At 52.8% G+C, this 12,605-nt stretch overlaps 1 protein-coding gene across 4 annotated transcripts in view; it reads left to right on the top strand.

The window, feature by feature from the left end:
- Positions 1-12,605, top strand: part of CELF5 (CUGBP Elav-like family member 5) — a 44,199-nt gene that overhangs the window by 12,991 nt on the left and 18,603 nt on the right. For all 4 annotated transcript variants that reach the window (XM_070415771.1, XM_070415770.1, XM_070415769.1 and 1 more), the window contains exon 2: positions 3,058-3,140. In XM_070415771.1, coding sequence (XP_070271872.1) covers positions 3,058-3,140 — 83 coding nt within the window. The remainder of the gene's footprint in view (positions 1-3,057; positions 3,141-12,605) is intronic.

Raw genomic sequence — 12,605 nt, forward strand, 5'->3', positions numbered from 1 at the left:
CCACGTCGGAAAACTGTTTGAAATAATCAATTGAAGCTAAACATATACCAACCTTACAACCAGCAATCCCATTCCTGGATATGCCTTTGTGCATCAAAATATATATGTGAGAATGTTCCATGGCAGCTTTATTCATGATAGCCCCAAACAGGGAGCAGCCTAAATGCCACCCATCCACAGGACAATGGGTAACCCTTTGTAGGATATTCATAGGATCAAATATTGCACAGAAATAGAAAGGGATTAATCCCCAAGACACACAGCATCCACAGTTGAGTGGAAGAAACCGGACACAAACGTGGACATACACGGTGATTTCATTTACGTAAGCTCAACATGGGGAGCACTCAGCTACAATGATGAGCGACGCATGAGGCGTGGGAAACCATGATGAAAGCATGATCTGGTTACCACAAGGGCCAGGGTCGTGGCCACTTCTTGGGGATGAAAGATTGTCGTAGGGTGGACGGAACATGGGGCTTCCGGTGGCTTCCATGTTCTATTTCTGGATCTGTGAGATGATCACATGGCTTTATAATTATTTAATTGTACACTTACAGATGTTGCCCTTTGTGGGGGAGGAGGTTTGTAACACATACCAATTACAATTTTTTATTGTGGTAAAATTTACCATTTTACAGTGTACATCTCAGTGGCATTACCCACATTCACGTGGTTGTGCAACCATCACCACCACCCATCTCCAGAACCCTTTTCATGTTGCAAAACTGAAACTCTTGGACCCTGTATCCCCCATCCCCAGCAAAACTGCTTTTAATACCAACTCTTCATCCCCATTAAACACTAACTCTTCATCCTCACCCACAGCCCCTGGCACGCACCATCTACTTCCTGTCTCTATGGATGTGACTCCTCATAAAATGAAATCATACGCTATTTGTCCTTTTGTGTCTGGCTTATGTCACTGAGCATAAGGTCCCTGGGTTCATCGTGTTGTAGCACGGCTCAGAATTTCTTTCTTTTGTAAGGCTGAATAATATTTCGTTGTACATATAGCGTGTCCCAAAAGTGTGTACACATACTTTGAATAATTATAAAGGCAGTGCTTATTAAAATACATTTCATTTTCAACATTGAGCTATCAGCTGTTAAGGGGTGTTTACATTTCGGGGTCACACCTGTATATCCCACATTTCGTCTACCCACTCATCTGTTGATGGATATTTGGGTGTTTCTCTACCTTTTGGCTATTGTGAACAATGCTGCCGTGAGCATGGGTGTACAAATGTCTCTTTTGAGTCCCTGCTTTCAATTCTTTTGGGTATCTACCCAGGAGTGGAATTGCTGGATCATATGGTAATTCTACGTTTAACTTTTTTGAGGACCTGCCAAACTGTTCTCCACGGCGGCTGTACCATTTTACATTTACAAATGTTTTCTAAATGCTGGCGCCTGTCTCCAGCTCTGCCTGGTGCCCCCCTCCCCAGAGTTCCAAGACTTCTCAGGCTTGGGGCAGGCACTTCTCCCCATCACCCAGCCCAGCTGGTGGGAGCAGCCACTGTGGTAAGCATCCCCCGGCAGGACGCAGCTTTAATTAGCTCCTGCCTGGGGCAGAAGCGGCTCCCCAGAGCTGTTCCCAAGAGCTCTGCACGGGAAGTCGGGAGTGAAGGGAGGCAGAGAGACAGGGACCATGAGTGGGAGACGCTAGGGCTGGGGGACACAGGGTCCAACAGCATCAGAGCAGCCAAGGATGGTCTCATTTCACAGGCAGTGAAAACAAGGCCCGCAGAAGTTAGGCAAAGCCCAGCCCTGGGCCCAGACCTCGGCGGTCCATCTCAGGGGTCCGGACACCTGCCTGCCACCCCCACCCTGTCTTCTGCAAACATCTTTCAAAGTATCTTTGATCTCATTGGTCTTTCTCTGGGCGTTCTTTCTCTTTGCTTCTCTTTGTCTCTGTCTCTGTCTCAATGTTTCTTGCTCTGTGACTCTCAACACCTGGCACCCCCGCCCCAACCCAGGACGTAACCCAGGACGTAACCCAGGACGTCGTCCAATCACACCCTGGCTTTGGACACCTCCAGGGCCTCTCCTGATTGACTCTGCTCTTTGCCGCCGGACCACACACCCTCTGGAGCCTCGGATGCCCCTTGGTGGGTCCATCTCAAGGCACTCTCGGACCATGCTCTTTGGGGAAAACGGAGGCAAAGACCGGGCAGCGCCCCATTCAAGACCACAAAGCGAGTCAGTGGCAGAGCCCACTGCTCCTCATCCCAGTGCTGGGTCCTGTCCCCATCGTCCTCTCCCCACCACGCCCTGACCGCACTTTGCCAGCCCATAGTTCAGAGAGACTCTTCATCTAGTGCCAGCCCGGGACTCCATCAACAGCGGGGTCTCCTCTCTCCCCTCCCTGTTTCACTCTTTGGGAAGTGGTGGGGCTGAACCGCTGCTACTGTACCCTCCCTCCCCCTGCAAAAGGTGGCTTCGGTTCGGGTCCTCTTTTTAATTGTAGTAAAATACACATAATATAAAATCTACCATTTCCTCATGTTTTTCTCCCTTCCCCCCCCCCAGGTGTTTTACTGTAGTAAAATACACATCATGTTAAATTCACCATCTTAACCATTTTTAAGTGTATAGTTCAGTGGCATTGAGTGCATTCACATTGCTGTGCAACCATCACCACCATCCTCCTCTTCGACCTTCTCATCTTCCCAAACTGGAACTCTGTCCGCACTACACATGAACTCCTCATCCTCCTCCCCAGCCCCTGACAAGGTCTACTGTCTGTCTCTGTGGACTGGACTCCCTGGGGACTTCTTACAGGTAGAATTATACAACATGTGCCCGTTCGTGTCTGGCTGACTTCACTGAGCAAAATGTCCTTAAGGTCCATCCATGTCATAGCAGGTGTCATCACCTCCCTTTAAAAGAGTGAGTGATATCCCACTGTGTGGATGGACCACACTGTTGTCCATTCATCCACCCACGGACACTTGGGTTGTTTCTCCCTGTTGGCTGTTGTGAATGATGCTGCTATGAACTAACATGGGTGCACAGCATCCCTTTCTCTTAACACCCCCATTCTCTCCCCTCCAGGCTGTGCCTTCCTCACTTACTGTGCCAGGGACTCCGCCATCAAAGCTCAGACTGCTCTGCACGAACAGAAGACCTTGCCCGGGGTGAGTCTGGATACTGCCTGGGGAGCGGGGAGAATGGAGGGGTGTCTCTCAGCCTGGGGAAGGCCAAGGCCCTTCTTGGGATCAGCAGTGTCTTGACTCAGAAAGAGGTATAAGGTTCAGAGGGACAGAAATGATCACCAGACTGAGCACTTATTGAGTGCCTACTGCGCACTGGGCCCAAGCGTCACACCAGGGTGGTTATGTGTGGTTATGCAGGTGGCACTGGTTGAGGGTGTGAGATCTGAAGATGAGGAAGCATTAGCAGGTAGTGTGAGCAGCACGTGCAAAGGCCCTGAGGCAGGGCTGTCTTAGTGTGTTAAAGGAACATCGAAGCAAATAGAGCTTCAGCCCCATGATTCGGGGGTTGCTTGGGCAGGATTTCCATCCCAAGGGGAGGCCGGCCCAGGCTCTGTACCTGCCAGGTCTCTCTTTCAGCCCTGTCCTCTTTGGATGGGCAGAGGTCCCCTGAGCCAAGTGAGCCTGGTCTCCAGGCAGCACCTCCTGCTGGAAAGTGAAGGAACCACAGTGAGATTCGTGGCTTTGGGGGTGGGGCTTGCCGTTCTCTCTGGATTCTCAGAGACCCTTCAGCATCAGAAGCATTCAGGAGCTGCTTGGGGCACCTGTATCCATCAATGCTGGGAACAGGAAGTCTGGGGTGTGCCGGCCCAGTGGGTTATAGATACACCAGGTGGTTAGAGAAGGCCTCTCTGAGGAGGCAACCTGATGGCCTGAGGCAGGGAGGGAGCCTATCTGCCCAAAGGGCATCCATGGTAGAGGACACAGCCAGTACAGAGGCTTCGAGGCGGGACCAAACTCAGTGCCTTTGAGGAGCACCGAGGAGATGAGCAGAGTGAAGCCATGGAGTGAGGAGGAGGGTGGAAGGAGGATGGGGAAGAGGAAGGGACAGGACTACGTGAGGAGTTTGGGTTTTATTCCAAGGGTAGTGGGGCCATGGGAGGGTGGCAGAGGAATGACCTGGTTTGATTTCAATTTTCAAAACCCTCCTTCCAACTACTGGAGTCCTGGGGCTGCTTAACAAAGCACCACAAACCATGGCACTTAAAGCATCAAAAATATATTGTGTCATAGTTCTGTGGGCCAGAAATCAGAAACCCAGGTGCCAGCAGGGCTGCACTCCCTCTGGGAGAATCCTTTCTGTGACTCTCCCGGCTTCTGGTGGCTGCCAGGAGCTCCTTGGCTTGTAGACTCATTACTCCAATCATTCCCGCCTCCGTGGTCCCAGGGCCTTCTCCTCTGTGTCTGCGTCTCTCCAATGGCCCCTGCCTTTCTCGTATAAGGATACCTGCCATCAGACTTAGGGCTGACCATACATCCAGGATGAGCTCATCTCTAGATCTGTCCTTTAATTCCATTCATAAAGACCCCTTTTCCAAATAAGGTCTCATTTTATTATGATTATTTTTTTGTTAAAACATATTTTTATTGATTTCAGAGAGGAAGGGAGAGGGAGAGAGAGATAGAAACATCAACGATGATAGAGAATCATTCATCGGCTGCCTCCTGCAGGCCCCCTACTGGGGATCAAGCCTGCAACCCGGGCATGCGCCCTTGACCGGAATAGAACCCCGGACCCTTCAGTCCGTAGGCCGACGCTCTATCTGGCGAGGGCCAACTAAGGTCTCGTTTTATTCCCAGGTTCCGGAGGTTAGGACTCGGGTGTATTTTAGGGGGACCATCATTCAACCCGCTACGGAAGGTTAGCACAAAATAAACGGCCAGATGGAAGGGCGCCCTGGGGCAGCATCACCAGGGAGAAACAGCTGACCTGATGGCAGACTCAGTAGACAGCAAACAGGATGGCTTCTTGGAGGAGGGAGCACTGGGGCTGAGTTTTGAGAGCTGGGAGGATTGTGGCAGATGGAGATGAAGATGGGGGTGGTGTGAGGACAGAGTGTACCAAGACTCGGAGGCAGGAACGTGCCTGGTGTGTTGTTGAGAACACGCGAGAGCCTCTGTTGTCTAACGGAAGAGTTTACATTAGTTTAGGAGGAGCTTTCACCCAGGGCGATTCGGCTCCCAAGGGACACGGGGCAGTGTCTGGGGACATTTGTCACTGTCAAGACTGGAAGATGCTGTGGGTAGAGGCCAGGATGCTCTCAACACCCTGCAGGGCACAAGACGGCCCACAACAAAGAATGAGTGCCCCAAGTCACAGTGCCCGGGTGGATAAGTCCCGGTTAGGAAAAGAGCTGGTGAGCAGTCTAACTGAAATATAATGCAAGCCACACGCAGCATTTAAAATTTCCAGTAGCAATGTTTAAAAAGGAAAAAGAAACAGGTAAAATGAATTTTAATGCTATATTTCATTTTAACCCAATATCTCTAAAATCTTATTATTTCAACAGGCAGTCAGTATAGTTTATTACTTATTATTCAATAAATTTTAAAATCCCATTCCCCAGTCACACAAGCCCCATTGCAAGGGCTTCGTAGCCACATGAGGCTGGTGGCTATTTTATTGGACAGTATGGTTCTAAAATGTTCTAAGCTCAGGGTCACCTCAGACACGATGTAAATGAATGGGCGCGGCTATGTGCTAATAAAACTTTATTTACAAAAGCAGGCAGGGGGCTCAGGATAAGGCTGTAATTCGCCATTCTGGATGTGTGCTGTCCGATAGAACTTTCTCCCATGATGGACATGTCCTGTCTGTGCTGTCCAGTATGGTGGCCACTAGGTCCATGTGGCTATTGAGCCTTGAAAATGTGGCAAATATGACTCAGGAACTGAATTTTTAATGTTATTTAATTTTAATAAATGTAAACGTTAACTTAAGTGACTACATGTGGTTGGTGGTTACCACATTGGACAGATTAAATCTAGAACGTTCTATATTAGAGGTTGGCTACTGTGTTAGCACAGACCCAGAATGTTCTAGACTGGGGCCAGCTACTGTATTGGAGAGTGCAGACCCAGAATGTTCTAGACTAGGAGCCTGCTAGCTTACTGAACAGTGCAGTCCTGGAGTATCCTATGCCAGGAGTCAGCCACCATATTGGATAGCACAGACCCAGAATGTTCTAGACCCGGGAACACGATGCAGTGTTATTACATATCTAGATTGCAGGGATCGAGGTCTCTCTTGGATGCCAGCTCACTGTTGGGAGGTGAGGAGTTTCGGGCAATACCCTCTCCTCTCTGGGTCTCAGTTTCCTCAGCCTCCACATGGAGCCTGGGGTGTGAATGATCACTGTTGCCCAGCACTGTTGGGGCCCCTCATCTAAGACCATATCCACCAGGGGGGCTGGTGTGACAGAGGGGAGACAGTGGGTAAGAGAAAGCTGGTCCCTATCCTCCGGGAGGTGAGGGCTGATGTTTGATGAATAGGGGGAGGTGGCTCAGAGTTGGACCCTGAGGACGCAGGGACCCCTGGGGACCCCCAGCAGGCCTGGGAAGCATCCTCCAGGAGTACAGCATGATTTCTAAAGATTATTTCTTAACATTTGCAAAATACTACACACTTAGAGAAAAGTGCACACAACACAAACGACGATAAAGCAAGCACCCGCCTTGTCACTACACAAGCGGCATCCCAGGAACCCCCATCCCACGCCCCAGCCCGGCCTCTCTCTTTCTGTTGGAGGAGCCACTATTCTGACCTTTCTGGTCCCCAGCCCCTGCTTTTCTCCAGGGTCTCAGCACTTACCAACACGTTGCTAAAATATTAGATGGCTTTTGCCTGTTTTCCTCTTAACCCAATGTGAATGGAATCATATGATATGGAAGGCCATCTGCACTTTTCTACTTAGTATGATGCTAATGAGAGTCAGCATCGCACGCAGCGGTAATGGGTGCTTTTCCGTTGCCGTGTAGCATTCCACGACATGAATACACAGTGTATTGTTCCTCCTCCTGCTGGTGGACATGTGGGGTGTTTCTAGTTTTTGCTGTTCGAAATAGAGGTCCTTTTCCGTGCTTTGGTTCTGGTGGGCACATGCCCACCCGGCACATACCCAGAAGCTCTGACCCCTCCCTAAGTGTGTGGGCCTTTGGCTTCTGATTAGCTAAGGGGTTGACTTTCCGGGTGAGCCACCCTCCCCCGAGGACACCCACAGATGTGGGACCAGCCTGTCAGAACCAGATCTGGAGGCTCCTTTGCAGACGGCACGGTGGAAAGCCCCTCACCTGTCCGCTGCCTCTGAACACCGAAGCCTGAGCCCCCCTCACCCCAAGGGGTCTCCACCAAAAGACGGAACCTCAGGAGGTCGCCTCGTGCTGGAACACCCGCCCTGCGGCCCTTGTGCCTGCACACGCACACACAGCCGGGAGCCAGGGGCCAGAGCGGAATCATCTAGAAATCAAGACAGCCACCACCTCTCCTGTCCCCTGCACTGCCCCCCCCCCATCCCCGTGTGCACGTGTGAGTTGGGGAAGGCATTGTACAGCGGACACTTGTCTTTTTATCTCCTGATAAAAAGTGAGCTACAGCTGCAGGCCTCTCACCTGCTGGGTGACCTGCATGAGCCCCTTCTCTTACCCACCGGCTCCCCTCTGTCAAACCAGGAAGGGAGTGAGCCGTCACTTGCTTGCCCTGTGTGCCCACACCACGAAACAGCCGAGCTCCCCCTCCCCTAATGCTTCTTTCTGAAGTAAGGATGACCCCCCTTTCCAGTTCCTTCCTTGTGTGCCAGTAGGGTCCATGGGGGACACAGCTTAATCAAATCTCAGTGTCCTGGAATAGGATCCTGAATTGAATACAACAGAATCCCAGAATAGAGCCCGAATGGACCCAAGACCCTGAATCCAGGCTGGGCAAGTGCCTCAGAGCCCAGCAGAGGATCTCAGCTGGGCTGTCAAACCCTAGGCTGGGGTTCCTGGAAGTGGAATGGGTCCCACAGCAGAGACCAGTGTGGCCAGCTGCTGTCTCTCAGACTGTTTAAGGCAACACCATCTTTTTCATCATGAAGGTCTTGGGGGCAAGGGACACCCCAGATCTGGTAGCCACCCTACTGCTTATCTGAGCACCTCTGAAAGGGATGTTTGTCTGTTCAGCTGTGGGTCCCCCCCCCCCCCCCGCCCGCCAAACCCTTCCTGAAAACCCTTTCTGTGCACAGAGGAGTCTCTGAGGCGCCCCCCTTGCAGGAGCCACACCCACACCCCATGACTTGGCTCAGCAACAATTCAAACCTGCAAATGAGCAAAGGGCCCCAAGGTGCTGAACATCTAATGCTTTGACCTTCCCGGGCCTGTTTACTTACCTGTGAAATGGGACTATAGGAGTGTTTTGAGGATCCTGTGAGGTGACACATTGCCAGTTGCTGAGCACACGATGGGAACTTGGTAAATCTATGCTGAATGAATGACTGGACCATCCAAGGCAAGACAAGCTGTAGGACTCCTGGCCAGTCGTGTTGCCTTTCCAAGCCTGTTTGCTTCCCAAGAAGGGGGGACAGTGTAGACATGGCCTGGCACAAACTCGTGGGTTACCTCCCCTGCTGAGCACTGTGCCCAGCACATCTCCAGCTTGCTCTGTGCCCACGGGGACAGGACCTAGGTTTTACTTTCTGTGAAAGTCATAGGTCTTGCCTCGTCCCATGTTGGCTGTTCTTTGTGGATTCTGTGCTGGGTCTTTTTGGATAAGGAGGCACTGAGACCCTCAGCCCTGCTCCGACAAGCTCACCCCAAAGAGGAGCAGTGTGTGTGTGTGTGTGTGTGTGTGTGTGAGAGAGAGAGAGAGAGAGAGAGAGAGAGAGAGAGAGAGAGAGAGAGTTGGGGGTTATGCCTTGATCAAAGCAAGGTCTGGGCAAAGCAACCAAAGCAGTAGATAGTGAGAGGAAGGCTTCAGGGGGAGGTGGGATTTGAGGGGTTCTCTTCAAGGTGAGAATGGGGTGCAGAGAGGTGCATTCCAGCCAAGTTAGTGCAACAGCAGTGCCCCCGGGGCCCCATGGGAGGAATGCCTGGCCTGAGTGGCAAAGGTGGCTCGAATGCCAGGTTGAAGAACTGAATGCTATCCCAAGGGCAGTAGGGAGCCATGGCAGCATCTAGACGTGGAGGGGGGCTTGGTCTGGGCCCCAGTGGGAGAGGAGGAGGCTGGAATGGTGGTGTGGGCAGCCCAGAGTGGGGGGTCCACCTTGCTTCCTTCCTCTCACACCCCCAGAAACAACCCAGGTGGGGCTTCCCCTGGAGTCCGCACATCTTCTAAAGGCACAACTTTGCAAACCCAGGAGGCTCTTCAGGGCCCCCGCCTGACCACTGGAGACTCCTCCTGCAGGCCCTTCCCCCAGCAGTCGCAGTTTCCTCTGTAATAGACACGGGTCAGACTTAAGGGGTTCTGTGTTCCCAATGGTGTATGGTTTGTTTGAAGTCACTCAGCCAAAGCTGGGGTGCAGAGCAAGGACTGGACCCCAGCCACTTCGTGTGTGCCCACCCCAAACACAGACACCCCCAGAGTCCCAGCCCACAGGAGCTTGGCCAGAGGCATGGCTGGGTCCCCAGACGACCCCGAGGAAACCCGCAGGAGATTGAGCCTCTGCTTCTGACTTTCTTCTTTCTCTTTCTGACTTGCCCATCCACAAAACGGGAATGTTCCCATCTCATAAAGTTGTTTGGAGATGAATGCGGCAGTGGATATACATATTGCTCCAACATGAGAAGGTCTCTCCCTCCAACTCCTATTCACTTCAAAACCCAACACAGATTTTCTTGAGTCTTCAGAGCAGCCCCAGCACAGTCTGTGGCTCTTCACTGTTCTTTGCTCTCGACTCTCCAGCCCTTGAATCTGCCCTCTGCCCCTACCCCGACCCTATGAGTCTGGAGCGTCTGTATCTGCCTCTGTCTTCCCCTCCACCAGACAAGTGGGGTCCTCCCTGGGACACAACATTACTCAGTATGAGGCACACTGGGAATGTCGTTGAATAAATGAAAAGAGGAAGGGAGGGGGTGGGGAGGGAAGAGATGCAACACTGGGGAGCCAGAGGTAGAGGAGGGAGAGAGGGCACTCCGCAGAGACCTTGGTGGGGCAGATGGAAAGAGGAAGCTGGAAGGAGGTGGGCAGAACCAGAAGGGTGGGCAGGGGTGACTGGAGAGGTGGGGGTATGGGGAGACCTGGCTCCCCCCCCCCTCCCCCTCCCCCCCACACACACCTTCTCAGGGTTCCAGTGGGCGGGCAGGGCCTGGCCAGTGGCTGGCAGATTGCCTGGGAGTGGGGCTCAGAGAGTGAGGCGCTGGGCCTCAGCTTTCTTGCTGCGTATGCGCCCCTGTGCGCCCAGGGCCGGCAGTGCGGGCCACAGCACATGGATGCCAGCCAGCCTGGTGTGAGTCTCTAGGCCGGTGGGTAAGGCGGGGTACGGGGCTGTGGGGTGCGGATAGCTGGGCCTTCAAGCCTCGGCTTTTGAGTGGGGGACTGGAGAAGAGGGGGCTGCCCACCTGGCTTCTGGGAGCAGACCAGGACCTCCTCCTCCAGCCAAGCTGACCCTGGAGGGGGAAGGAGCCTTGCAGTAGGAGGTGGAAGACCCAGGCTCTGCAGCCACAGCTGAAGGCGCAGTTGGTGAGCAGGTACCCAGGCCATGAGAATGGGGTGAGGGTTGAGGGTGCTGTGTTGGGGGCAGGTTCCCTGCTCGTGGCCCCCTCCCTTGTTCCCTCTCTTGGCTCATCCATCTCTAGAAGATTATATTTAAATATCTCTTTTGTGCAAGGCAGGAGCTAGGCTCGCCCCTAAGAGGCAGTTTCCATGGTAACAACAATTGCCAGCTTCCATGTGGTGAATCAGTGTTGCCTTGGCAACCCCATCCTCATCTGCCCAAGGTGCTGGGAGGGGGGAAGAGGTGAGGGCCAGTGGAGGTGAGGTGGGAGGGGTGGGGAAGCAAGAGGCTGATGCTCAGGTGCACCCTTTCCCCCCCATTTCTTTTCACCACCTCAGTCTGCCCCCAGCCCAGAATCTGGTCCCATCTGGTTGAAATCATCTCCCCTCCTGCCTCCAGCTAGCAGGGTGTGGTACCCAGGTGGAGAAGGCTCAGTGTGTGTGTGTGTGTGTGTGTGTGTGTGTGTGTGTGTGTTGGGGGGGGTGGGTGAGGGAAGGGAGAATTGTTCCCCCTTTCCTCTGAGGGTGTGGCTGGGTGGCAGATCGTTGGGCTACCGGAACTGGGGACACTAGATTGGGGAGGCTGAGGCCTCTCTGGTTCTGGAGCTCCCAAGGCTGAGTTCACATGGAGGCAGCCAGGCCCATATGTGCCTGGGACACACTTTCAGAGAGAAGGGGGAGGCATCCGAAGTGGGAGGGGCTCAGATGGGGGGGAGCAGAGAGAAGGAAAGGACTCAGAAAGGGGAGGTAAGCTAGAGGGGGAAGGGGAGTCAACAGGGGGAGGGGACCCAGGGAAAGGGGTGATCAATGAGGGAGGGGACCCAGGGAAAGGGGTGATCAATGAGGGAGGGGGTTCAGAGCTGGGACAGGGTCTTGAGAGAAGGGGAAGGAGTTCAGAGGGAAGAAGAGAGGGGTTTTAACGTTGGAGAGAGGTCTCTACTCATGGGAGTGGGTGGAAAGATCTCTAAATTTGACTTCTAGGACTCCTAGTGCCTCACCTCACCTACCGTGACCTTGGTGGATATAGTAAATAACTTTTCTGGGCCTTGACTTTGACATCTATATAACGGGGTGAAACCATGCCTCTCTCTCGAGCTTGCCGGGCAGCTGCACTATGATTAGAACATGACATTTATCGAGCACCTTCTCTGGACGGGTGGGGATCTACTCCAAGATGGTCTGACCGAGGACCAGCACTCGCTGCCCCCACACCTGCTGGGGAAGGACCAGGTGTCTTTCTATGCTGGTGGATGTTGACCCCTTTCTTCCGGTCAGCTTAGTTCAGCAGGCTCCTCTGAATCTCCCATGTACCCTGCCCTGTGTGGGGTGATGCTGTGGTCCCCAGTCTGGAGGAAGAAGAGCAACACTAGACATGTCCTGCCCTGAGGCAGAGGAGGAGGGAACTCAGAGAGGGGAAGGATTGACCACTTGGGGCTTTTGAGTTGGGATTTGAAGAATGAGTAGGAGTTCACCAGAGATACCAGGTTGGGAGGAGGATTCTGTCCTAGGACCAGCGGAGAAGTAAATGCCACCCCCATCCTACATCCCTCAAGTCTGTTGTCAAATATTCACATTAGCTTATCTCATACCTGTGCCTGGGTAAGTGTGCAGGTGGGAACTGGGGGGTGGATTTCTTCTGTTGAACATCATTTTCAGGGCCAGGGACAGGGGATAGAAGAGTCCAGAACAACGAATCCAGGCTGGTCCACTCAGGTGTGACAGTGCTCCCACCAAGGCTTGGGGAGCTGACAAAAGTAGCAGTCTTGGTATACTGGTCAGCTACTTCTGAGAACAAACCATCCCAATCATTTTTTAAAATGTATTTTTATTGATTTCAGAGAGGAAGGGAGAGAGAGAGAGAAACATCAATGATGAGAGAGAACCATCGATCAGCTGCCTCCAGCATGCCCCCTATTGGGGACTGA

This window comes from Myotis yumanensis, unplaced genomic scaffold (genome assembly GCF_028538775.1).
Source record: "Myotis yumanensis isolate MYYU_CA2020_CCGP unplaced genomic scaffold, mMyoYum1.0.hap1 SCAF_5, whole genome shotgun sequence".
In the NCBI taxonomy this organism is placed as follows: domain Eukaryota; kingdom Metazoa; phylum Chordata; class Mammalia; order Chiroptera; family Vespertilionidae; genus Myotis; species Myotis yumanensis.